At 46.0% G+C, this 26,370-nt stretch overlaps 12 protein-coding genes across 12 annotated transcripts; all 12 read right to left on the bottom strand.

Annotated features, from left to right (window-relative positions):
* Window positions 1–2,382: 2,382 nt before the first annotated feature.
* Window positions 2,383–2,874, bottom strand: TEOVI_000675000 (uncharacterized protein; the record flags this gene model as incomplete). Its single annotated transcript, XM_067222813.1, has 1 exon — window positions 2,383–2,874. The coding sequence occupies one exon, from the start codon at window positions 2,872–2,874 to the stop codon at window positions 2,383–2,385; it is 492 nt and encodes a 163-aa protein (XP_067078914.1).
* Window positions 2,875–3,209: 335 nt separating this feature from the next.
* Window positions 3,210–4,805, bottom strand: TEOVI_000675100 (uncharacterized protein; the record flags this gene model as incomplete). The annotated part of the gene is made up of 1 exon (XM_067222814.1): window positions 3,210–4,805. One exon carries the CDS (start codon window positions 4,803–4,805, stop codon window positions 3,210–3,212), a length of 1,596 nt encoding a protein of 531 aa, XP_067078915.1.
* A 322-nt stretch (window positions 4,806–5,127) lies between these two features.
* Window positions 5,128–5,754, bottom strand: TEOVI_000675200 (protein of unknown function (DUF814), putative; the record flags this gene model as incomplete). The annotated part of the gene is made up of 1 exon (XM_067222815.1): window positions 5,128–5,754. One exon carries the CDS (start codon window positions 5,752–5,754, stop codon window positions 5,128–5,130), a length of 627 nt encoding a protein of 208 aa, XP_067078916.1.
* Window positions 5,755–6,066: 312 nt separating this feature from the next.
* Window positions 6,067–6,960, bottom strand: TEOVI_000675300 (uncharacterized protein; the record flags this gene model as incomplete). Its single annotated transcript, XM_067222816.1, has 1 exon — window positions 6,067–6,960. One exon carries the CDS (start codon window positions 6,958–6,960, stop codon window positions 6,067–6,069), a length of 894 nt encoding a protein of 297 aa, XP_067078917.1.
* Window positions 6,961–7,509: 549 nt separating this feature from the next.
* On the bottom strand, window positions 7,510–8,229 carry TEOVI_000675400 (ferric reductase transmembrane protein, putative; the record flags this gene model as incomplete). The annotated part of the gene is made up of 1 exon (XM_067222817.1): window positions 7,510–8,229. One exon carries the CDS (start codon window positions 8,227–8,229, stop codon window positions 7,510–7,512), a length of 720 nt encoding a protein of 239 aa, XP_067078918.1.
* Window positions 8,230–8,716: 487 nt separating this feature from the next.
* TEOVI_000675500 (calpain-like cysteine peptidase, putative) lies at window positions 8,717–11,749 on the bottom strand (the record flags this gene model as incomplete). The annotated part of the gene is made up of 1 exon (XM_067222818.1): window positions 8,717–11,749. The coding sequence occupies one exon, from the start codon at window positions 11,747–11,749 to the stop codon at window positions 8,717–8,719; it is 3,033 nt and encodes a 1,010-aa protein (XP_067078919.1).
* Window positions 11,750–12,207: 458 nt separating this feature from the next.
* Window positions 12,208–13,500, bottom strand: TEOVI_000675600 (GPI alpha-mannosyltransferase I; the record flags this gene model as incomplete). The annotated part of the gene is made up of 1 exon (XM_067222819.1): window positions 12,208–13,500. The coding sequence occupies one exon, from the start codon at window positions 13,498–13,500 to the stop codon at window positions 12,208–12,210; it is 1,293 nt and encodes a 430-aa protein (XP_067078920.1).
* A 594-nt stretch (window positions 13,501–14,094) lies between these two features.
* Window positions 14,095–14,487, bottom strand: TEOVI_000675700 (intraflagellar transport protein 20; the record flags this gene model as incomplete). Its single annotated transcript, XM_067222820.1, has 1 exon — window positions 14,095–14,487. The coding sequence occupies one exon, from the start codon at window positions 14,485–14,487 to the stop codon at window positions 14,095–14,097; it is 393 nt and encodes a 130-aa protein (XP_067078921.1).
* Window positions 14,488–14,940: 453 nt separating this feature from the next.
* On the bottom strand, window positions 14,941–20,454 carry TEOVI_000675800 (cyclosome subunit 1, putative; the record flags this gene model as incomplete). The annotated part of the gene is made up of 1 exon (XM_067222821.1): window positions 14,941–20,454. The coding sequence occupies one exon, from the start codon at window positions 20,452–20,454 to the stop codon at window positions 14,941–14,943; it is 5,514 nt and encodes a 1,837-aa protein (XP_067078922.1).
* Window positions 20,455–21,293: 839 nt separating this feature from the next.
* Window positions 21,294–21,899, bottom strand: TEOVI_000675900 (uncharacterized protein; the record flags this gene model as incomplete). The annotated part of the gene is made up of 1 exon (XM_067222822.1): window positions 21,294–21,899. The coding sequence occupies one exon, from the start codon at window positions 21,897–21,899 to the stop codon at window positions 21,294–21,296; it is 606 nt and encodes a 201-aa protein (XP_067078923.1).
* Window positions 21,900–22,889: 990 nt separating this feature from the next.
* Window positions 22,890–24,020, bottom strand: TEOVI_000676000 (uncharacterized protein; the record flags this gene model as incomplete). Its single annotated transcript, XM_067222823.1, has 1 exon — window positions 22,890–24,020. One exon carries the CDS (start codon window positions 24,018–24,020, stop codon window positions 22,890–22,892), a length of 1,131 nt encoding a protein of 376 aa, XP_067078924.1.
* Window positions 24,021–24,588: 568 nt separating this feature from the next.
* Window positions 24,589–25,560, bottom strand: TEOVI_000676100 (C2H2 type zinc-finger (2 copies), putative; the record flags this gene model as incomplete). The annotated part of the gene is made up of 1 exon (XM_067222824.1): window positions 24,589–25,560. One exon carries the CDS (start codon window positions 25,558–25,560, stop codon window positions 24,589–24,591), a length of 972 nt encoding a protein of 323 aa, XP_067078925.1.
* Window positions 25,561–26,370: the final 810 nt, after the last annotated feature.

Below are 26,370 nucleotides of genomic sequence, written 5' to 3' on the forward strand. Positions count from 1 at the left end.
GTTTCCCGCGATGAGACGGGGTACTGGACTCTGACACCACGTTGAGGTGGCCGGCGTCGTCAGGGCACATCGCTGTATTCTCCGGACCACAGGATTTTCCGATCTCCCGAGAACAAACAAGTAAGAGGGGCTGTTGGGACACTTGGGAGCCAGTCGGTAACCAATCATCCAAATGTGCTCGGATTCTGTGCCACATACGTACCGTCTCCTTGCGCACAAACATGTCGCATGCATCTCTTCCACCAAAATCTGTGCATGACCAACCCTTCTTAGAGGTGATAACATGCAATATCGGCCCATTTCGGTCGAACCTGGTATGGCATTTTTCATCTGCCCGAAGGTTAGCAACCCTTTCCTCAACATGCAACCCCAGCAATCCCTTATTATCGTCATATGAGATTACGCGCTGTATTACATTGTACGCAGATTCATATGCACCAGGACGCTCATTTTCAACCAGTAACGTCAGCCAATTCAACGTCCTACTTATATCCACACCTTTTTCCTCCCGTATTTTCATTTGTTTGCTAAGTCTCATATCCATAGACGCAATTTCATCTCTCTGTATTTTCATCTGTCCTTTAATGAACTCCATCCCCGCATTTAAGTCTAACACTGTATCATGTACTTGTCAAAGTAACAGAAACGAATTTTCGTTGGAGGTCCCAACATCTCTCGTATCATTTCCCGTCATTTTTGGAAAAAAAACCAAGGGGGGAAGCTATCACGGAATCAGCTAGTATAACCATATCCCTATTAGAATCATGTGATGGTATGTGAGAAATAAAAGTGTTGTAGATAAGCAGATAGGAAGGGAGAGTTGGAGTGCACCATGCAGGAATCCAACTATTAAGTTGTAATAAGTGGTAAAAATTTAATACAATAGATGTTTTCTTTCGTACCGTAAGCGCATGCACATTAAAAATATAAATAGAGAGGAACACATAGATATATTTATGTTTTATTATTACTGAAAAATGCTAATATTGTTGAATGCACTGCTTTGTCGAAAACACTAACATGCAATGTTTATGTGAACAATGAAAAGAGAAGATAGAAAAAACCTAACTTAAACAAATAGCATTTGTTTCACTCCTCCTCCTCTTACGTGACAATGTAAGGCATACAATATTAATAATAATTATTATTATCATGAGGCTGCGAAAAGAACTTAGCTACTCAACAATGTGAAGTTTGTCCTCACTTCATAAGAAGCCAAATAAAAACGAATAAATTGTTAAAAATGTATTTGCGTACTCATGTAACATGCTTTGTTTTTAGCCCCCCCCCCCCCAATTGGGCAAGTGTACAAGCATGGTGAGACTATATGCAAAAAAATGTAGGTGAACATAACGTATATGTCAATCAACACATTATTTTGCAAACAGGTTAAATAAGTATGGTATTTCGCATCTAATTATTTATGAATATAAAAAGGGAGACACATCGGTTATATTCAAATCAACATAACATAAGTATTCATCTCATTAGAGTAATCAAAATAAATGATGTTGATATGAAGACATTATCAGGGAAGAAGTGTCTGTAAGGTACTCACACTGGAGTCCGTCACAGCGGAAGAAAACAAAGTGGGAATCGCATTCTTTCCCACCCGAAGACGGTACTGAAAAAAAAAACATTTTCCAAAGAGCATTAGCTTTATTAACTCCTCTTCGATCCTCACGCGGACAATTTGTACTGCCAGACTGAGTACGAATTCTCTTCATTCTCGCTTCACCCGTTGCCTCGCAATTCTGAACATCCGCAACGCCTTTCCAGTCCTCTTGATGTACATATATAATCTCCCACGTAAGTTTCTCTGATATTTCCCTCCAGTTGGAAAATGATTTGAGTTCATTTACCAGCCCACTAAATGCCTCAGTATTTGTGTGGCGACTACGTGCTAAACTCACTTGCACGCCGACAAAAGTGTACCTTCCCCCCTTCGATACGAAAAAAAAAGCCATGAACAACAGGAAAGCTTTCATCCAGAGCGGTATACGAAACTCCCGTTTCTATTCGGTAATTCTCTTCAAAAATTACACTCCGAAGGGGGTGTCGACCCCTCAGCTTTTTCATAGTTTTGTAAAATGCTTCTTCTTTTATGTTGGTGGTGAAGGTGATAGTATGTATTTGTATTTTCTTGTTCCTTGGGATTCTCCTTGCTTTTTTGAAGATCTACGTTGTTTTCAGTTTGTTTTGCTTTGTTGCCGATTGCGCGTTCGTGAAGAAAACCATATTTTCTTTTTTTTCCTTGACGAGGTTTCGGGGAAATGTTGTGGTGAATTGAGGGGTGATGTACGGAATTGTCGGTAAATTAAAAAATGTCGGGAGAAAATATGTAAAAGTATGCGGTGTTACATTTAAAAAAAAAATTCTTATTCAAAAGTCCAGCACTTCATCTAGTGGATTCGCGCGGGGTGGTGGTGCCGTGTCAACTGTTGATGGGGAATGGGGTCGGTGGAATTCCCTTGCGATTAGAGGAACATTGACCTTTTTGACGTTGTTTTCTTCAGGACTGTCTGATGGGTTGGGGCCTTGTATTCCTCGGTCCCAAAATTTCGAAAAATAGCACCAGGAACCGAGAATGTCGGCGACAACGCTTGAGGACGCATCCTCCACTGCAGCATCAGGAAGGTTCATTAGTTCTTCCCAAGCTTGCACTTCGACTTGCCGACGCTCATCCTCATTGAGGCATTGCTTATGGTAATGTTCCATGGAATAGAGGGCCTCCGCTGTTCGAGCAGTTAATGCGCTGTTGGGTAATGAACTCTTGTAACGTGTGACACCACACAACTCTAATGCAGAGTGGAGAGTGATAACGGCGTGGCGCCGCCGGGTAAGCAAACCTATGTTTCCCCGCAATGATATCATCTGCCCTTTGCTAGTGGGCGTAATTAACTATGGCTGAGCAGGACCGCAAATACATATTTACAGACAATTAAAAAAGAAATCAGAAAGAGAAAGTTTAAACAAAAGTGCTGACGTTGGAAGAAATCTAGGGACTATTCAAGAAGAAGAAGAAAAAAGTATCAAAACGTGATGACAGGAGCCTTTGCTACGTGCGAGATGTTCTGATATTCCTCGAATCCGGCGTTTCCGTCCAGTATGTGCTGGGGCAAGTCGGTATGTTTCTGTTTTTGAAAGAAAACCCTTAGTATGTACTTTTTTTTTGTTCTGTAGCTTATCGTTGGATAAAAATTGGTGCCTTAATTAAAGTTATTCAGTTCGTCCAACAAGTCGTCATTTGATCTTTTTCGACATCCATGCGACCGAGTCCCTCGCTGCCTCTCGGGCCGGTTGTTTGGCCGCCACCCCTCCCGCCCGGCGAGGGCGCAACTGTCATCATCGTTGCACTCACTCCACGATTCGTGTGACGGCTCTCTTGCATATGAACCTTCCTTTTCTTGAGACATAACTAAACCCATCACCTCATCTGGCAGTGGCTCATCAATGGCAATTGTTTTCCCAATCCGTGCACTTCGTCTCGCATCCCCCTGGTCCAAAAGACAATCAACAGCCTGGTTTACATCCACATAAAGATGAGCGAATTTCCGTGAATGGAGTTCCACAACAAACTTAAACGGTGATGAATGCGGCCTCTCGAGGATAGTTTTCTTGATCTTGTTCCGTAACCGCCGCTCCTCGTTACTAAGAAATGCATGCGCGGTGCCTCCCACCAACAAGTTCAGTGACTGGTTTTGCAATAACCCCGCTAAACTTTCGCCATGGCATGTGGCAACGAGATGAACTCCCCGTTGGGAAATGGACCACGTTACTTCTGCTTCGGCGGTAGTGGAAACCTCATCAACAATTACGTACTCCGGTGAGTGGTTTTGAAGAATTTGTTTCATTACTTCTTGTTGCTCCTCGCGACGCGGGACCTGGATACGGCGACAACGCCCTAGAAAAGGCAGCGGCATCGGGCTATCACCTCCAATTTCGTTCGAGGTATCAACGACCATAACGCGGGGTTTCGCCGGATCACGAGAGAGGGAAGCAGCGAGGTCTCTCAGGATTGTGGTCTTTCCCATACCCGCCTTGGAGAGTATCAAAACACTACCTCGTCGTGCAAGAGGAACCAATGCCCTGGCAACATTCGGCACATAACGTCCCACACGAATAGTGAGTCCTAACGGTTCCCCCAACCGCCCGCGCCACACGGCTACTCGATGCGGCGTGTGTCCAATACACCCACGGCCGTCATCGCCAAATCGGCCCACCCGCTCAAGGGTATAACGCAAATCGGTCACCGACGGGGGCGGAACCTGAATCACCCAATCCGCACCTCTCACTTCGATGTCTTGTCCAAGATGGAGAAAAAACTCCTCCACCTCGGTTTGTTTATAGGAGGGCTGAGAAACAATATGTGAACGAAGCGAGGGCGTCAACAGAGAAAGAAGGTGCTTCACTTCCGCATATGACGTGCAGAGAGCCAAGCCTACAAGGTCTTTTTCAATTATCTCCTTCTTCTTCGTTGCATCAACGCCGGGGGTCGTATCGTGCAGTGTGTGGTTAATCGCATTCCACGCTTCCCGCACTGTGTTTCTCGACCAAACAGCTTCTTCTGTCCGATACTTCTCCATATCCAAAATCTCCCCCTGCAAGTACGCGAGTGGCATATCTGTTGGCGGGGGACGGTCCAACGGCGTTGTGTGCAAATCCCCTTCGGCGGAGAGCAGTGGTTTAGCGCGAGGGCAGCCATGGCGCAAGCGCAGCAACCGCTTACCACGTAATGGAGAAGTTACGTGGGGGAAAGATTGTCCGACGGCGTGTGTGACAAACCGACGGCATCCCAAGAGCATTTGTGCTACAACTCTTTCGCAGCAACAACTTATAGATCAACCCTCTCTTCTGTACTTTTTTTTTTGTGTGTGCCAGTCTCCGGTGAAGAAATGTGAGGGAGAGAAAGAATTGAGAGGGGAGGTTTTAGAAATTTTCAGGCAACCATCGATTTCCTCGATCACACAGCAACTCGAAACAATTTCGCTTTCCTTCCTCTTTTCCAAGGAAACGTCAGCAGCACTTAAACGTGACACCCTTGAGATGTATACTGGCGAAGTGATACACCAACTAGAAGGGGGAGGGGGGAAAGAAGTTGCTACTTCGTGGAAAGATCTCCAGAGCTCACATGAAGTCATCTTCATCTGGAATATGTTCCTGATTTGTTCGCATCTTCGACTCAACCATAAGCGACGCGTACGAGCGTAGTTCTTCGGCCTTCTTCCGAGCCGCAGCTTCTTCTTTTTCGCGCTGTTGTTGGGCTGCTAAAGCCTGTCGCTTCTCTCGTCTCTCCTCCGCATCCCGTTCGTCTTTTAAAGTTTGGAAATCAACGTCGTCTTTCGTGACTTTTGTTTTTTCCAGTTTGTTCAACATAGCATTGTTTTTTTTTTCAACGGTATGGTACCGGCGGAGAGATTCTTTGTGAAACCCCACCTGCCCCACTTCCATGCCATCTGTTTTGTGTAAGTTACTCCAGGGCGTGTACACAACTCGTACGTTGTTAAGCTTACAACCCTCAATGCTGTTCGCCTTGGTGAGCTGAGAGCATTCTTCAATGATCGCAGGGGTTAAATCATCTAAACCTTTACCCTTTGGCATACGCACATAAACGTGAGCACTGCTATGGTTATCAACGTGAAACCAAATATCTTCCGGCCATCCGTATTTAATTAATTTCTCGTTTTCGTATTTGTCACGACCCATGTAGCATATGACCGACGGATCGGCTGCAAGAGTGAAGTAGTAAACCATTATCTTTTTTCCCCCCGTCACTCCTTTGCTTCACTATTGTAGTCTCATTGAGGATGGCATGAAGTGGTAGTTGTTGTGGGAAGGCATTTTAATAGCACGGGGGGTGTGGGATGGGGAACCAAGTGGTATCATGTATGTGCGCAATAAATATAACAAAAACGTCCAAGGGATAAAAGGGAGGAGGAAGATATAAAACAAAGTAAGTACTTCGCACGCCTATCTACCATCTATATCAAGTTCTACAGGAAACTGAAAAAAAAGTTTTCTATAGTACCTACTGCTCTTAGAGTAAGGGCATGCACAGCGATTAGGTTATAGTGGCAATCCCGTAATAATATCATAATTACGCCGTGTTGGTGTCATGCTTCGCGCCCTCCGTGTGACCGAATTCCTCGCAGTGGATGGCGAGTCTCGACCCCTCGCCTGCCCTGCCACACCGGCTTCAGAAGTGTCCGATCTAACTGAGGCACTACTGCGAGCACTTATGTTACTTGGAGTTCTCTGATGAGCGGTTGGAACATCACTAGGAGTACGGTTAAACAGAAGCGAGGCGGTTTGACCCCCGTCGAACGCGTTTTGGTACTCATTAGCATCAAACATTTTCACACCCCTGCGTCTCTCCGGTGTTGTCTGCGACAACGGAAGAGGTGTGCGGCGCCGTGCGGTACGTAATGGTTTCTTTTCCATGGGTGGTGGTATAAGCCGTTGTTTTGGCGGTTTTGGCATTGGCACGAGATCTCCCAAGTTGAGTTGCCCACGACCACCCGAAAGAGGAACACGTGAGGGCCGCGGTTCGCTTGCTGACCGGTCATTAAAAGGCGGTTTCCGGCAACGTCTTATCGAAGAGCGGAATGGCGACGAGTCCCGTGAAACGCAGAGAGCACTATCCAAACTGGACGCGTAGCACTTGGGGGACCCGCGGCGCAGGAGACGGCGCTCCGGCTGGGCTCTCGCGGGTGAAAAGGGACTTTCGGTGGGTTGCTTGAAAAAGCGGCGGCGTTCGCCTAACTGCCTCGACTGACTGCGGCTAGGTTCATCGTAGTGAAGCGACAAAGTGGTATTGGGAAGACTGCGGTCACTTCTTCGCCTCATTTCGCACCGCAGAAAGGGTCGGCTGTCAGGGTCACGATCCATGCTTCGGAGAAAAAAGGTTCCTGTCGGTTGCGTCGGTCTTCCAAGAACCTTTACATTTGTTTTCCCCCCCATCCCTTCTCTCTTCAGGGGTGCATGTTCATCAAACAAAAATAGGAGGGGAGGGGAAAAGGTGGCAACATTCAAAAATAAGGGAGAAGAGAGGAGTAAATGCAAATTTCGATATCACCTTGTATGACTGTGCGTGCGTATGTGCCTGCACAACGATACTCGTGCCACCAACAACTGACAATACAAGTGAGGGGAAAAGACGACAGAAAGTCAGCTACTGCCACTACTGTAACCGACGAGACTATCACATTCCCTGACACCCATATAGCGAAATATTTGGGCATGCTCCACCACAAGAAAGCAAGTTGCCATTTGATAAATGGTGTAGGTTACATAACACTCTCAGCAGGCTGACAAAAAAAAAAAGCAGCAAAGAACAGAGGAGCACAAGCTTCCAAATGAAAGGGTTATCACTATTATTTTATTTTTTTTGGACAAAACTCCCCAGCAACATTTCTTTTCTTGTTGACGACCACCGCTCAGACCAAATGCCTTTTCGTGCACCTTTTTAGTATACCCTGCCCTATTTCTCTTTTTGATTCTTTCGTTCATTTACCAGGCCACAAAGGGGCAAGCATAACCCCACAGTGCCAAAACAATGGGAAGAATGGCAAATGCCACCCGCACGGCCAACGCTCCGTACACTTCCACGGCAAACTTGGTGAACATGCCCAACGACATGGAAGTTAATCCCGTTAAAATAACCACGACGGCAAGGAGTCGATGCGCCACACGAAGCAAACGCGCCTGAGACGAACTGAAGAAGCGACCACCAGCATTGAAATACATGCTGAGACCTACGAGTGCTTCCAAAAACTGAGAAGCTTCACACACGGCACCGATAATCCCATGCCAAGACTTGAAATGATTTTTGGATTTGACGAATTTGGTCCACTCTACTGCGACTATGCCAAGCAAACTTAATGCCTTAAACACCATAGTCCACTTGAGATGCGTTCTTATGACGCGACTAAATGGAAACTTCCGACTATGAAAACCAGCAACAGTGCACATGAGCTCGGGAAGCGCGCCCATAAAAGCAACTACCATAAACAATGGATGATAGACAAATACTACGGCCCAGAACTGAGAGTTGTTCCAAAAAGTTAAGTATATAAACGCCCCAATCGCGATGAGGGACGTAATTCGACAGAGTAGTTGTGCAGTAGATAATTGATTTTCCTCTAAACGAACAACATCGTTGATGCCATCTGCTTCTTCCTCAACCTCAACATTAAGAGGGCATTCAATCAGAATGTCTTCGGTGCTCATCTCCGTGGTTTATACTTACTCTGCTTCGTTTTTCGTTAGCCCAACTTGTACGTTATCATCGACAAATGTGCATGTGAAAGGGTGTGGAGATGTGAAGAGGATGCCACGTAAGAAACAAAGTAAAGTGTACGGTTACTGTTATGGCTTTCCGGCCATCAGATATTATTACAGAGCTGACGCCTAACCAAAAGCACACCAGTTACAAACAACAGCAAGTGCAATAGGAGACAGTGAGTCTAATCCGCATGTATACGTAAACATTCCTCCCTTTTGTTGGTTCGTAAACACATTAAACATACAAAATCAACACCAACAGTACTGACGCCTGCCGTTTTCTTTCGATCGCCTGAAGGAAAACACTTTACATGTGAAAATTAGGTGCAATTCCCCTCACCCCCACCCACCAGTGGGCACTGCCCACCATTATTAATTCGTGGTGCCACATTTCACCAGTGAATATCCACCATCATACTCCTCTCTCAATTGTTTAAACACTCGACAACACTCTAACAGAAAAATCGGAAGTTTCCGTTGAAACCGTTATGGCACACGCCCCTTTCGACCCCGTGGGCTGCAGACAAGGAATAACCAAAAGGGAGTCCGTCGGTTCTAGCAGTTGCAGCTCGCACTGTACAAAGTGGTGTCGCACATACTGAGAGCGTTTTAACACCTGATTCGCTGGTATTTTCCCCTTGATACCATCCCCCTTATTCCCGGCGTTTTGAAGCACGAAAAGAACAATCGCAGGATCGGTCACATTACATTCCACGAGGTTCATCTTGATAACGAACGTATCAAAATCGCGTTCAGGGCATATCTCAATTTGCGGGTTGTTCTTCACCCCATAGAAAGAACCACTCCCCTCAGGCCACGACACTGTAACGCTTTTCCTTCCCCATACAGGTAAAATGGTATGCTGCGGCGAGGGGATGGCACTCCATAGGGTGTATTCGATTTCCGCGCGTGAGCCGGTGGGACTAATACATGTTATCAATGTGTACACGTCGTTATCGCAAACGTCTGCCATAATGTAAGCCCTGTCAGTAACTGCATAAGGACTCGAAGCCACAATATCCCCTTTATCCACAACTCCAAGGGTCCTGGACGCCTTCGATCCCGCAAAACTTGAATGTACAAGGAACAGCCCAATCGCAAGGTTCTTATCCTCTGGTGTTGCCACCTTCACAACAATTGGACCTACCGACACCTCCTCTCTAATCTTGTCATTTGTGAGAAACCGAATAAGCACTTGCGCGTTGTCATCCCCCGCACAGAATTCGCCACTACACTCTATGATATCGGAGAATTTCAGCGTATTCCAGTGGTTGCCAATCACTTCTGAAGAGAAAACAAATGGTGAGCTCACAAACATGCGGAGGATGAACCTGCTCATTACCCCTGTCAAGTCAGCACTGGGAACTATCCAATAAACACCTTCTTTTGTAAAATTGCCCTCTACGGAAATCGAGTCCGTCTCCACATAATCGGTTGCGACGACACAATCTTGCGTGTTATGTAGGTAGCATACCGGGTACCGCGGGCTGTTAAGAATATGCATCCCCATCGCCTTAACGCACGTTGGTGCAAAGCGCGTGTCCGGTAGGGAAAGGTTGATGAAAAAGAGCGTGTTCTCTGACAGTCGCAGTTTGAAGTGTGGATTGAGGTGCCAGTGATGGTCAAAGCATGGCCCCCCTGCGGTGTCCCTACCCCACTCACACTCCACAACATGCTGTGTAAAGCCATTAAACACATGACAAATATGCACCTGAATAAAAACCGAAAGGAAGTCGTTATACGACATCCAAAACCCAAAGTGGTCGCCGGCCAACCTTTTTTTTCGAAGAGTCATACTGACATCACGATGAGACTGCCATAGACAAGAATCATCTGACCAATCGCCCTTCCACTGCTGGGGCGACCACTGACTGGAAAGCATGACGAGCTTTATTCCACCAACCTGCTGCACGTGGGTAATGCGGTATGCGTGAGCCGTCTCTATACCGGGAAGGGCATTTTCAAAGTCTGTTATCCCCACCATAATAGCACCAGACCTAGACATATCTAGCATAGAGGCCCACCACTCATCCTTCTGAAATTCAGCAGTACGCAGGAAGCGAGTAATACCCACCCCACCACTGAGGTCTTGTAGTGTTTTGGCGCAGCTCGTACGCCGTACATCGTCATCACGACACTCTACAGTGTTCGGAAAACCGTTGGACGCAAGTAGTGGCGTGTTCGTTGGGGTGGTTGCTTCAGGAGTCATCGAAAGGGCTCGTGGAACGGACTCCAAAATAAATTCTATATCAAGTGCCAAATAACCACCGTACATCTTGGCTAATGCTTTCTCTAGTATACAAGGCCAGAAGTATTTATTGTCAACGGGTTTTGTGAACATGAGTTCGTTCTTCTCGTTAACGGGAAGATAGTCATCGACTATAACGTACCGCCACCGCCCATCCACATACACGCGAATACCATAAACACCGTGATCCACATCGTAAGAAGTGAAAAGAGTATCACGAAGGATTGCCGCATCCTTGAAAACAGCCTCAACGCAGGTAAAAACCCACGAATATGCTTGGAAGCATTCGCGAGGGAATACCAGTGTCTTATCTTCCCCAGCTTCCGGAAGTAACGTTGCTGATGGAAACAACTTGCTCACACGCCTCCAGGCGAAGGCATCCCACCGCCTAACACCGCGACGAAGAGGGACTCTATCAGCACGAAAGTCTGCATCGTGAAAGCATGTCCGCCGCACCGAGCAATATTTCGCTACGTATGATGTCGGATCTTCATCAAACAAGACATCATGAACCTCATGTGTAAAACTAGCCAAAAGGGCACCCAAATCATGGGGATACAAGGAATCGTATGCCTGATCATCTGTTTCACGCGATGTCACATTTTGGTCTTGCACAATCGGTTGCATAGGCCTTGAAAGAACTTCCCCTCTCTCTTGCGATGTCTGCAAGGGTATTCTAACATCACCACCGTTTAATTTCTCATTCCTTTGCACGTTTGAAATTATATCTGCTCGGTCCGCTTCCTTACCTCTATATTCTCTGTTTCTCTCCAATTGTGCATTAATCGCCAACAGAACAGATGGTTTGATGAAGCTATCTGTGAGGTTGATGTGCTGAATAAGCGGATTGTCCTTCGCCAGCAAGAGAAGCGATGTACCTGCCGACATACTAAGTGGATTGGCCGAGAGATTTAAATGAATTACAGTGGGATGACTACGCAACACCAAACAGAGTGCGTCAATAGCGTTTTTATCTAGTTGTTGACCGCACAGATTCAAAAGTTCGAGATTTTCACAGAGACGAACAACCTCCAGAAGAGGCAGAACACCTTTTGGCCCCACAAAATTCTTTGATAAATCAATAACGCTGATGCTTTTAAAGTCATCCGGCCGCTCCGAAAGGAAGTTACATATTGCACTATTCTTTTTGCAGTTAAATTTGGCACACTCTACCTCGTATACTTCCCGCGGAGAATAACCGGAAAGACTCACAACCATTGCAATCCCTTCTAGAGAAAATATTAAGGATCACTCTCCCTTGCGGACAGTTCTCCCCTCTCCCTTCTTTGTTTATATTCCTCCTTTGTTCTAACCCAAACGGGAGCGTGAAGCGTAACCTTCAGGAGTAGAAGCGGAAAGTGGGCGAATGAGACTTACAGAAAAAAGAAGTGTTTATCGTACGATGTAACAAGATAAGAGATAACTAATTCGGTTTCAAGTAACAAGGTTTGGGTGACGTGGACACGTGGACGAATGTGGTGTTAAAGGAATTACGGGTATGTAATACGGTCGACGCTTTCCTTATATTTCAATGTGACAAAAAACTCCAAAAAAAAAAGAAATGAGAAAACGCAGGTTGGGGAAGGGATGTTGAGTACTCTCTTACGGGTTAAACCAATCCACCGCGAAGCAAACACCCACTTGCAAGCCAACTGTAAGACATCGACAACACCGCGCTAAGCTACTTTGATCGACTTCGCTGAACACTTCGTACACTGAACCCGATACGCAATGCGTGCTAACATGGAAGCGAGTACAACCATCGCCAAAAAGAAAAGGCACGAAACAATCCAGAGTTGTGCAAAGTCACTATAACCGTGAAACTCCAGCGGCACGGCGGTGGTGACCCATAGAGGAATGGTTGCTGCCCACATCAGCACCACACCGAGCGCCTTCACCCAGGAAAAAAATTTGAACGCACCGCTGCCACCACTTTCGTCGTCCTCCACCTCTTTTGGCTCACAGAAAAGGAACGCAAGAAAGGGGATAAACCACACAAAATATTGTACAGTGCACACTTTATTAAAGGCAACGAACAACACCGTCTGCACACAGCAAGCATGCGCCGTGTTGCGGCGGAGTTTGTACGATACAAAACTCAACACCACTGCCTGAGGAACAAACGCAACGAGGCGCGGGGAGAAGTCAACACCTTGTCCCAGATGACGTCTCGCCATGTTGAGATACATCAGCAACCAATACGGTGAAAAGTTGTGACGATGATCTTCGCGATATACATGGTAAATAAAGGCCTCGTTGAGGTACTGTTGTCCATACTTCATGTAACAAAGGACCGTGGGTACTGCGAAGGAAATTGCAGCCATTAGTGCGCATATTGACACGACGACTGCTGTTTTGACCACCCGTCTCCACGTGTTTGTGCTCGCCGCAACAGATTGTTCCCACACACCAAGGGTAAGCGGAAGAGCATATATTATCGGGTATATCTTAAAGTGAACGGCGAAACCAAGAACGGCCGCTGCTTGATAGCACTTACGACGAGCGAACTTAGACAAAACCATCAAACTCATGAAAGTAACCAGCATGTCGCTGTTCCCCCGTGTGGACACACTCAGAACAATCGGATTAAACAAGATAAATAAAGACACCATCCACTTCGCACTTCTTTCCTTGGCAAAACTTTTCAGCACACCGTAACAATACCACGCCGCACCTAAGTCCGAAGAAGCGAATATCAACTTTCCCATGGGATTCGCAATCCAAATGCTGGGCATCACTAACGCAGCAAGAAGGGGGGTATAACGAAACGTCGTGCGATCGAAAGGAGAGCCCCCATTCCACATGTGTCGCGCCCCATCCACAACGATCATGTAATCAATATCCGTATATTTTACCCTAAACCATTGATCATGAAAGAATGCATACGCGATAAGAATTAAACGCAACAAGGCACCCAGAAGCAGCAGTTTTTGCAAACTCACCGTGTCTATAAGCGACTGCAGTTCCATCTGAGACGTGGTGGAAAACTACACGGAAATTTTCTAGCTGATAAGCCTCTATCCTTTCCCCTTTGCCTAAACACTTGCTTTTTCTGCAATGAATTCCAAATTCGACGTCCTGCCCACAGTTTCCTATTGGAAGTCGGTTTTAAAACCAGTAACGAAAACGACCGGGGTAGGGATGGGAGGGGAATGACAAGGTGGAAGGCAGTAATAAAGTAAACATAGCAAATGAGTAAGCAATAGTTTTGCTGCAAAACACTTGTAAATAAAATAAAGAATGAGAGATGTGCTCGTAGCTACCGAGAATATATATATGAACAAACAGATCGCATGAGTAGCCCCAAAAACAAAAGAACTACCCGCATCAACCATCAAGCAATCATAAACAAAAATCTATACTCACCGTTAATGTTACCTCCACTTCCCCCCTTGTTCTCCCAGATGTGAACCGAAGCATACGAGACAAGGGGCACATGGGAAGGGGAGAGGAATACGTGACATAAAATAATATTTTAGCTGCTGTCATCCCTTCCTTTCCCTTTCCTTCATCGTACATACACCCGTAAACATAATCACTCTATCCATGTTAACTGTGTCCAGCTACTCACGCGAGGCGTGACTCAGGTGCTTGATGTACATCTCCTGTTCTTGTTCCACTTTCTTCAATGAATCATATTCTGCAATATAACGGTCGAGTTCCGCTTGCTTTTCACGGAGCCTTACTTGCGCCTCCTGTACAGTGCGAAAGCGCTCCTCTGCTTCGCTTTCTACGATGTTGCGAGATCCAATCGCTTTCAATTTTTCCTCTTCAATGGCCTTTCCCAGTTGCTCAACAATCGACATAGTCTGATTGACGATGTTCTTGAACTCGTCCATACGTGTGGTAAAGCGTTTTTCGACTTCGATCGTCTTCACTAGTTGGTCGAATTTCTCCGGGTCGTACATGCGTATGGCGCCATTGGCGTCAAACATCACAAGTTTATCATCATCCATAGTGATGATAGATAGCAGTGAAACAATAATATAAGTAACAAAAATATAACCTTCAATGCGTATATTCCTACAAAGTGTGCTACCTTCTTCTATTCACTTACAGTTACTGAACATGTAGTTAAAGATCACACACAAACGTGTTCGCGTGAATACGGCAGGGTCAAGGGATAGAAATGAGGAAAGTGGGAGATTAATTTTCGGGAGGAAACTCAAAAGAAAGGTCCAAAGTGATGTGCAACTGCTACCCCTTTAAACTGTACTTTATGTACCAGCAGGTTAAAAGGAGGCAAAACTGGGGATGAAATGTACACTGACATACGCTATAGCAAAACAGCACTATCGGGCACACAACACCCGGCGACCATCTGATGGTAGATGGAGGTCAAAAGAAGTATAAAATTCAAGGATACGGTTCGAATCTATAGGCGCGCACGCACGTTTGCGCATGCACGGTTAGTTTGCCAGCTCTACACAGCAATCCACCAAGTCTTCAAGCACTTCAGGGCGAAGCAACAAGGTTTGGTTCATGCGGTAGAGTGCGTAAACCCTTTGTTCCCGCCGTTGAAGTACGTCAGTATACTTGGTTAGCAACTGCGACAGAGGTTTTGTCCGTCCGACAAGACCGTAAAAGTGAAGTGCCTGAGAAAGCCATTGCATGACAAAAGAAACGTGGAAGGCTTCGCTGTTACCCGTTGACTCCATTCCTGTGGCCTCGGCATACATGAGAAGGGCTTCCGCAATAGGCGCAAGGTCACTGGAGTGCCCATCATCACTCACAAGTGTCTGTACAAGAGAAGAGGCCGTGCTATACACGGATTTCTGCTTCTTAATCAACTGAGAAAGAGGGTGCCGCGTGGACAACCTTCCGGTATGTCGCAATAGGCCGCTGTACCGTCGGTTTAACGTCCGACGCACGTTCATTATAAAATCTAAAGAAAACTCCCGCTCGGAATGACTCAAATCCGCTAGAAATCTTTCCTGACAGGTGAACAAGAGGTTTACGTTGTCAATGATGACCCCAGCTTCTATTGGTCCGGGCCGCAACTGCATTTGTTCATGGAATAGGCGTTGTATCCAGCTCACCACAAGTTCCTCCCCAAGGCTACGACCAGATTTGCCGTCCTCTGTGCTGGTTACATTTTTCTCAAGAACGCGAACAACAATACCACCATCACCAATGACATTGGGGTCCATGTTGCATATGGTCATATTATAGTGCTGAGCACTCCTTATTTCGATTTGTGCAACTGTACTAAGTTCAGGCAAGAGGCATGGTGTCACCATACGGACCGCTTGGTTTTCTCTACCCTTCGGCACAGGCGTCCACATCTCTTTCACAACACTCGAAGGTTCATTTTGAAACAACCTTCCTCGATTAACAATGACACGAACAGGAACGGACACCGGACGGTTCGTTAGCACATCAATTGTTTCAATAAGTCGGGGAACCACGGCGAGACAGTATAGATGTCGCAATGCTTGCAGATGCATTCTATTGTCAGACGCTGTCTCAGGCCAAACAGGGTAGAAAGCCATGATAAGGGCCGCAACAGAAGAAAGCGAGTTCGAAAGTGTCAGTTGCCCTCCACCGAGGAAAAGAAGTCCAGTAGCCATGGAGATAGCAAGATGATCGCCATAACCCACATTCATGCGTTTGTGCAACTTTTGCATAACAGCGAGGCATTGAACATCACCTGTTCCAGCAGTAACTAGTGCCAATGCTATCGCGCACGCCGAAATGCACGGAAGAAAGGCGCCCGTAGAATTCTGTATACTTGTGATCCCCGTCTTGGTAGAACCGATAAAACCACGAAGAAACCCATTTAATTCCGCAAGTACCGTCACCTTGGCGTCCGCATTCATAGAACCTGCAAACCGCATGCCCATTGCCAGAACAGCACCAGCAATGCAGTAACCAAGATTCATCGTCAGATAGCGAATCTGCGACGGAGCGAGACCACTTTTCTTTGGTGAGTGCACGAGACGGAGTAGGCAGGATGGGACATTCTGGAAAATCCACTCTTGTGTTGGCTCAACCTTGGACCACATGATAAGGGAAGACATCATCGTCCGAAGGAGGCACAACTCCGGGAAAACTCCTTGCAATCCCACAAGACGGTTGGGTGGAGCAATCTTATCTGCTATGAGCGCATCGTTGGTTTGCAGATAAATGAACCCCAGTGCTACCACAGCAGCAGGACCGGAGACAGCTATATTAAAGCAATCGCCTTCGTATACTCGTGTAGATTGGTTCCTAAACGATTCCTTGGCGTTTCGCGCCATTTGTGCTCGTGTCAGAAAGTGGCCGCTGTCAGGGTTGACTTCGTTGAATACTTCAAGTCCTTCACACGCGGATGGTGCGGCCTCGCGGCGAGCCCCTTCCATAAACTTCAGTAAACGGTTTTCCACATTGGGCACGCCATGGGAGCTTCCGGTTCCAAGCAGCAACAGTCCAAGACCAAAACCTGCACCAAGGGCGTAACCCTCACGGTCTCGGAAATGCTCATCCGAAGGGAGACGTGACATTTGAATGAGTAACATCTCGACAAAAAAGGCATCGGGTGTTCCCTGGTACAAAAGCCCAAGTGACACGGAGGCGGCAGTTTGTACATCAAGTGAAACTTCGATGTCTTCGGTGGCTGGCGTAAGTGACTGCACATGCATTGAGACACAATTGAACACAACAGGGTTTGATGTGCCACGTAAACTACAGCTTAACCCCAGCAACACAGCAATCGTAACCGCTTCGCGTCCCGAGAACTGGGACTGTGGTGATACGAGAAGGGAATAAATATCGGTCCGTTGAAGGACCTTAAGGTGGCCGAGTAGGCCCGCAGCTAGAAGAAGTCCAGATCGTGATGCTGGGCAAGAAATATTTCGTGTCTGATAGAGCACCCAATGCCGTGTGATGGATTCTTCCTCTTTTGCTGAACGATGTCCTTTGAAATGGGGCAACGAAAGAAATCGCAGTCCTGCAGCACACCCGTTATGGAAAAGCGGCCATATGATATTCACTGGCTCTGCCTCCTCAAAATTATTTGTAATGGTGATGCCATCACTAGTTCGCCCCTCCAGGTTGAGTGGAGGTATCGGGACACTGTCCCTCACCCGAAAATTTTGCGTACATAGGGTAAACATTCCACGTCCAACAGGTAAGGCAGTTGCTCTCCTTGAAAGGTTCCTTAATGAACCGTATATTGCATCCGTACCATCCACTTGACTGGGCAGGGTGATCGGTGCCGCCGTATTGAACATGCTCTGAACAATATCTAAACGAGAATCACCCCAGCGCTTTGGAAAGTCAGGCCGCATAATAACACCATCGTCATCGTTCAATGTGGCCCTGTACTCCCTACCGATTGCCCTCTCTTGTGCTGTCCGCACAACATCACCAGCTGGATTGACGCACCGTGTCGATGTTAAATTGTGCTGAAGCCTGTCCAAACGCCCAATTATCGTATTAAAGTCATCATTCCATATATCGTCGGGATGGTCCTTTGCAATACACAACGCTCTCTCGATAGGCTGCCCAACGCCAGCGCAGAGCTCCGTTGAGACGAATTTGGGGTCAATATCATATTCCAGCAACCCTTTGCACAAGGTGAACCACCAACTCGTAGGTACTCTTGCGGTCACTTGCGGTGCATCGAAGCAATCTACCAGCATAAAAAAGAGTTTGTTGGCCAACGAAAGTGGATTGCTGCTGGTGATGCCACGAATAGCGGGCCAACCACCGGAAGTCCGTGCTTTCCCCTTAAGCACACGCTGAAGAATAGTATACAATAAGGGAGGCGCACCACTCATAACTGCCGCTGTCGAGGAAGAGGCGTGAAATTTGAAATACTCAATAAGAAGGTTCTCGGGGAGCGCGCGCTGGAAAGAAACGGTAGTCCCCGTTCGAGAGGCGCCAGTTGTGGTGTGTCCTGCAAAATCTTCAGTTTCCGTTTCGCACAAGCATGTTGAGTAGTAACGAGTATACTGAGACCACTGCATAATTTCACTTAGTCGCAGGTTTAACCGTGCCAAAGGTTCAAGTAGAATCCAAAAGCGTTCCTGTAACTTGAGACTTTCGTAGAGTAGATGGAGTGTGAAAACACATAGCCCACATTGTTTCTTTGTCCATATGTTTCCATGGTCAAGTTCAGAACTAAACTTTCCATGGTTTTCATGATGTCCTCGGTCTTGAAACCGAAAGGCATTTTTCTGCAGTGTGTCAGCTGTCATGAGAATGGGATCCGCTACGACGTCGCAAAGACGAAAATTTTTGTCTACAAACGTGCAAGCTGAGGAAGTTTGCAACTCCAAACCGGACGGCGCAGCATCACACATTTGACTGACGGACCGACCACTACCGCTGCCACCCGCTGCCGCGTATCTTCCCCCCCCAGAAGGACTACCCCTTCTGTCACTATTGGGAGACATACTGTTGTGTACAATGTTTGCAATAAGCTCTAAGCATCCAGTGCCAAAGTCCCATACTTGCCCTTTGCGTTTACTTTTCCACGAGCGTCGGAGCAACTCACATTGCAGTAGGGCCACACATTCAGTTTCGAACACCGGCTCAAGAGCCTCCAAAATGAAACGAGCAAGCGGATGTTGTTCATCCAGAAGTGAAGGAAAGTTGAATGCATACTGTTGATGACTAGCTGCAACAGATGGCTCCCTATCACTACCGGCCACTGCAGCCTCGAAAACAACGGTCGAACCGTTGTGGTACGACACTCCTTCAACGATAACATTTTTAGGTAGCACCCCGCTAAGAGACATTGTGGCCATGTAGTTGGTAGACAGTGGTGTTCGTAATAGTTCCGGGACGTAGTAGAGCGCGACTTCATTCACAGAAGGCCTATTGCAAACCATGATGGGTTGCATCATGGAAGAGCACATACAGGGAAGAACGACGGGCGGGCAATTTGTTGATATGGTAAACAGTAAGTCCAGCGATCCCTTAGCTGTAAGAAGATCCGGTGTCCTCAGAACGTGTAGCGAACCACGCGAGGCGTCGAAAAGAAACAGGACTTGCACGTTGGCACGGCAACTCTCCGACACCGTTAACGAGACAGAGGCACCCTTAACGCGGAGATTAGGCATATGCAACCGTTGGGGCCACCACACCCACAACATAATTCCCACGTGCTCACTAACGGTGGTCATAGCCAAACGAACATCATTTCCACCAACTGCAACCACCATCATTCTATCTTCCGAAACCTGAAACTGGGCGAGAACAGTAGACCCTACCAGTGCATATTTGGGCGCAACGCACTCCATGTTGTCCTCACAGTTGTAAATATGCATGCGTGTTGAATTCGCTGCGGCGTCGCCTGTGGGAAGACACGTGGCGGGGTTACCTCCACCTACGGAAACATATACCGGATTAATCGCCAACTGAGAGACCATCCACCACAAATCAGCAGCGGGCTGAAAGGTGTTTACACCGACTTGAATTAACGGTGATGGGACAGTGGGAACACTTTGCGGTGTGCCATGAACAAACACACCACGGAGACCGGGCACAACGCAGGAGGGATTAATATTGTTTAGCACGAAGTGCGTCACGGCAGCCGGGTCCGCTGTGCTGTACGCTGAACAAATAGTCCATGGCTGATGAGCAGTGTAGTGACTAAGACGGTTCCGCGGTTCATCGCAGTGGAAAACGCAGAGGTATTCATACATGAGTTTTGACCCACTGTCGATATCACTCTTCCCAACAACAACTGGATCCCGTTGTTTCTCGTTGCCCCTACAAGCAGAGGCGACATCGCATTTTTCATCTGGTAGTGAGATTGCCGCCGGATGTAAGGAGCCCCCATGTTGTGTAAAAGGAGCTGGGAATCGCGTAAGAACGGCCCACTTCATATTCCGGTGTGATGTTGAAAAGTGAAGTTCCCCATGATGGAAGACTGAAACATCACGAACACCATCAGCCTGCCTTTCACTAACCTTTATTGTGTATGCACTCTGCATTTCTTAATCTTCGTCGGTACCCACACTTTCGTTTGATTGGCGTAACCCTTGCTCTACGATTCTTTTTGCTTTTCGTGCACCACATAAAAAAAAAGAAGCAAGAGTTGGAGTGCGCAATGATTTACAGCTTTTCTCCATTCCCATTTGCTTCAAACTGTTCGACACTTTTCAATATACCTTTTGTTTTTCTTTCTCACACCTACTTCGGTGTCGTTGTTATTTTACTTTAGGTTTTAAAAAAAAATCTGAGGAGCTATTCATGTAAGTAACCAGTATCCCCACCAATACCCTTTGACAATTATTTCCCATGATTTTCACAAAAAACACCCCAACAGTCGTCTCCTCCTCCTCCGACTTCTTATGAAAAGGGTGAAAGAAAAATAAAACAACAGCAACAAATAAAAAATAATAAAGCAATCGGATGCAGCTCAGCAGTCCCCGATGAGGTCGACAACCCTTTTTTCGTGTGTCCTAAATGACAAAATAAGTAGCGAATAAATAACTTTCATCCGTAAGTATGCACCCAGTCGAACTGGGGAAGTAAAGAGCAGTTACTTGTAAAGGAGATAAATACCAACAGTAGTGGAACAATCAAACATAATTAATTAAAGGACAAAAAAACGTAAATATATGTATATGTATCTAGTTATCTGCATGTTGTGCGGTTGTTTACATGTGCAGGTGCAATATTTTTTGTTTATAAGAGGAATAAAATATACATATTTAATATATATAAGATGTTCACGGAAAACAAACACAACCAGCAATTCACAGGGATATATACACGCGAAGTTGCTCTAACTTTTCTACTTTATCTCCGCAAAAAAACAAACAAACAACTAAGGCATTACTACTTGGTCCGCGTTGTACAGGCATTTGGGTGCCACTGGAGTAGAATTGAGGGGAAGCCACACAGCATTTTCAAAAAGTGCCAGTTTGTGTGAAATAATATCATTGCGGCCAACCCAAAATACCTCCGCTGAACGCCCCTCCGTGACGGAAGAGGGAAACATGAGTTCAAATGCTCGATTCCTTTTGGTAACTCCTGTAGTAACAAAAGAAGAATATGCGCTCTTACAACTATGGGATTTCTGCAGTCCAACCGCTGAATCCTTTGCATTGGAGCATCGCACCACTCGGTTCACGGTTGTTAAGAGGTTCTCTAAATGAGAAAATTTCGCTTGATTTTTATTGAATGAGCTCCACGCACAGTCTGCAAAGAGCCAGTGCTCCTCACGCGCCAACCTACGAACAGGAAGAGGTCTTAGTGTGAAGAAAAGAAATAAATCCGTTTCTTCTATGAATACGGTGTTCATTATGAGTGAAGCGGATTCACGCCCCATAACTCCATGGGGCCAAAAAGGATATTCCTCTGCGCAACGTAGTGCCAAACCTTCCCGCTGCCGCTGCTGCTCAGTAATCCAACGTGACGACGTGAAATGCATGAGTTTGCCATAACGTATCAGTTCTCTTTCAAGTTCCTGTGAGTAACGTTCGCCTGTAAGGGCGCAGTGGGCCAACTGTGAGGTATATGACGCATGTGAAGAAAAAATACGCCTCTGCAACTGAAGTAGTGACGTTATTATTTCCTAAAATATGGCACTAACTATGGTAGTAATCGTGGAAAAACGAAAAGTTACCGACGAAATAGTTTCAGATAGGGATACAACGGAAATCTTCACGGATGGGGGAGGGGAATCAATAGGGATACGAGAAAGTCCTCCTAAACAACGTCTCAATACATATATACATATATATATAAAGTACTTTCGCTCCGGAACACAACTACTGTTTTGTATAGTGGATTTTCCCACTCTCGCAATCATCAGGGCACACAGTAAGTAAAGAATGAATTACAGCGATGTGTGGAGGCCTTTCTTTTTCTCCAGTCCACTCCACTAAACTCACATATTTTCTTGGCATAAGGAAAGAATTACTCCACATAGCAATTCCAGGAAGAGCAAAAGAAGAAAAAAGAACTGGGATACGTACAGCTGTAACTCCCAAACGGAAATTAGCAACGATAGTGAAGTGAGTACCAAACACACGTATGGAGTCTAGATGTGCATAGAAAGAAGTAAAAAATATATATACAAAAAAAGAGGTAAACTCACTGATACTACAAGAGAAAAGTAAAACAATTTTCTCCAGCAAATGCGTTGTGTCCAAAACACAATAAATAACCTGAGACAGCTACTCGGTTGTGCACAACAAACTCATCAGCGCATATGTTTAAAGCAATATTACGCATATCATACAGGTGCAAAAAATATGACTTGAGCACGGTACGCAACGAGGACAAAAAGAAACTGATAGACCGAAAGGGAAAGTTTGCCATCGACTGTGGAAGAGAACAGTAATCGAGATGTGCCGCATTTTTATTTGGTGCGGAAAAAATCTCAAGTAACCACATATCATTCCTCATCCTTATTCTGTCAAGGTCGTAATAGCGGAGTATCTAAGCGCTGCAGCACCATATTAATATCTATGGCTTCCTCAAGGATGGAGATGCCATCACATATTTCTAACAAGTCCACTAGTTGGTCATCTGTACACGCTACATCACCTTCATCTTCCCCTGACGATGAATAACCACCACCCGCCACAAAACTTGGGGTATTAGAAAAGGTGTGACCACGTACAGCAGGAGTAAGCGCCTCACCCCTTGCGAGAACTGCGGCTATATCGGCTTGTGGTAGCGGCCTAAAGAGAGGAAAACTGTCATCTGTATTTGTTGCGCAAGGAAGGGGGTTATATGACACCTGTAACATTGGGCTCTTCATTGGGTTGTTCGTGAAACTCAATCGTGTTGAGCCAACGGAACTTGGCATTTGGGATGGCGCAAAGAGTGGGCTTGGCACCGACCGTGCACTGCCTGCCGAATCAGATCCCATTCCCAACAAACTTCCCCCGCAGCGGTCACTGCGAGTATTGATTGGTACAGGTGCAGTTGCCCTCAGGCGCAGGAGCTCAATCACCGAGTTTTCACGTGGAGTGGTATTACTATCGATTAGGGGAGATGTCTTGGGATTAGGGCTTGGGATCCGCCACAACTTGTTGTAAAGGACCTTCACACTCGCTACACCGTCCACCGCCCAAACGCTCTTTGAACATGTATCTGCCTCCAGTGTTGGAACCTCTCCCATGTCTGTCACCAGTTTTGCCTCCACATCGGAAACACGAATGTTGGTGAGCTCAGAAAAAAGTTCGTGAATCCGAAGATAGGCAAAAATCACTCGCACAAATATCTTCAGGGATGCTTGCATTTTCGCAGCTGCTGAATTGGCCTGGTGAGCACTACTTGGGGCGGGGAAAGGTATCTTCAAAGAGCGAAAATCCTGAAAACGCCAAATTTCCACAATAGCTCCTCTAATAGATACAACAAGTGCAACTTCCGACAGATTCCCCTCTTTTGCATAGTAGTCTTGCAACCTTGCGTAATCTTCGGTACACGGCCCACAATCCATCATCCTGACGCCACCAAAAATGAATTCTTCGCACCCCCTCGCTAAAACTCGACCATTACGAACAAGTCGAACCAAGTTGAGGATGAGGTCATCGTCCATGTTCGGATGAAATAGAACGCAAACCTTCCTGTTTTTGTTCTTCTTACCCAAAGCTGCTTTCCAGGTTCCTTTCTATACTTCCCTTCTAACCTATGAATACGTTTATACGCTTCCTTCAGTAAGAGGTGGTTGCTGACGGGGAGTAAATAAAAAAAAATGAATGAGTTCAGCTAACAATAACAAACAATATTAACATAATATACGTAACTGACAAAAATACATTAAACGTTCCGTGTACTCCACTTCTGAAGCTTTGCTTCCTTACGGACCTGCCCACTGCCGATGATATACACTCCGCACGAGCATGGGGACCATAAAGGCGACTGGCCGCTGCCGCTGTTGTTGTTGCCTCGCTTATTGTTTTTGCCAAAACTGCACTCGTCGACTAGTTGAAACCGATATGAAAGACCAAATGAGGTAAGAAGCAATATTCATTTTTCTTTCCTCACCTATAGCGGGACCAGGCCTTAAAATTTGAAGTACATGTTATGTTTTATTGTTATTGTTTTTCTCCTTAACCACCATGTCTTATTGATCACCCCGCCGCCTCGTCTCGAAAAAAATTATATCATGCCCCGCCCTTTGCTAGTCGTTTAGCGGCCAGCTCCATCATAGTGGGCACCATTGGATAATCTTCCCCCTCATCCCCTCCAGTTTGGCACTTGGTTTCACCGAATTTTATATTTCCCCCAACCACAATAGACGATATAAAAGTATCCCCCACAAGTCGCGGAATAAGTTCCTTGTCACCAGTGGGGATCGCTCGTGGTAATGCATGCAAGGGTTCATATCTCAAGTGCGACAGCAGCGATGACGAAGCAATTTCATGCCGGCAGCTCTCAGCTTCGGGGGAATCCTCACCGTAATGATGAGGACATGTACCGTCAGCAACGCATCCACGAATAATATTGACAATACGAATGACGTCATATACATCATTCACGCCCTCATGTTGTTGAACCGCAGCGACAAAATCAAATGAATGAGCTTCCTTCATATGCAGGAGGCAATTGTGAGAGGTTGTATCGCACAACAAACACATAGCGGGTTCCTCTTCCCACTCCTCATCTTCATCCTCATCCTCATCCTCATCATAAAATGCTTGATCAATAACTTTACCAGTGACTTCATCATCTTCTTCGTGTTGCACCTCATCATTACCACTACTAACAGCTGTAATACAAAAGGGGGCGAGTGTTGGAATTGCTCTTGCATCCCAGAAAGTATGCCCCAATTGACCGGCATGGGCAACTAATGACGCCTCACCATCGCACGAAACACCACAAACGGGACAATGAAATTTGGTGTCGCCCGCCGGCAACAGAAGAGAGCGCAAATGCGAGAGAAACCCGTTAAGATCTGCAACATCATCAAAGTGACTGGTGCAAATGCCATGACTGACACGGTAATGTTCCATGCTGCCATGCTGCCCACGAATGACCTGCTGACAAATCACACATGGAAAATCAAGAGTGGCATTGTTTCGTTGCCGTTGTACCACTGCTCTGCAGCAAGCACGTAGTTTCTCTAAATCCGACATGTGAATTCACTTCGTCCAACAATACAAAAAAAAAATAGAAGAGGGAGAAAAAAAACAAGATTAAGAATACAAAAATAGAGAGAAAAGGGGCAGGATCGAGACTTTATTCAGTTTTACTTTGTTCAAGAACTAGTGCACCAAATTACGAAAAAAAAAATAGTAACTTCAGTGTCAAGGCTACGTGGTAATAAGCGATCCCCATTGAAATAGTACGAAGTAGTTAGCGCTTTACCACAACAACCAGAAAAAAAAACCGATGGTGGAGAGGAGGTGGTAAAAAAAAAAAGAAGATACAAAACGGAACATACATGATCGCAACAATGAGAGCGCAGAAAGTTTTTTTAAAATGCCTCGATTGGCGACTCGAAAGGTTAAAAAAAAAAACATATATTGTTCTTCTCTTTTCCAGTGCTTTTTCTTACACCACCTTTTCTTCATTTAGAGGAACAATACACCTTCATCCAAAAGGTAATTGTATTATTTCCACAGTTAATAGCAGTGGTATCCTCAATCACATCCTTCACACCATCAGTTAAAAATGTTAGTGTTAATGAAGTACAGGAAGAAGGATTCATGCCCACATACTCATCCTGATATAGTGGGAACGTTAGGGGAGGGAGAGAAAAAGAAAAAAAGGGGGTCAAACACCACACTAACCTTCACATTTATTATTATATACCTCACCCGCTTGCACCATCCGTCGCTCACTTTCCATAGGGGGTCCACTTTCCATTAAACATCTCCTTGTGGGATAAGGGAAAAGGATGGGTGTGCGGAAAAGGAAAAAAAGGGAAGGGAAGGGAAGGGAAG

Source organism: Trypanosoma equiperdum, assembly GCF_001457755.1.
Source record: "Trypanosoma equiperdum strain OVI genome assembly, contig: ctg_1711, whole genome shotgun sequence".
In the NCBI taxonomy this organism is placed as follows: Eukaryota; Euglenozoa; class Kinetoplastea; order Trypanosomatida; family Trypanosomatidae; genus Trypanosoma; species Trypanosoma equiperdum.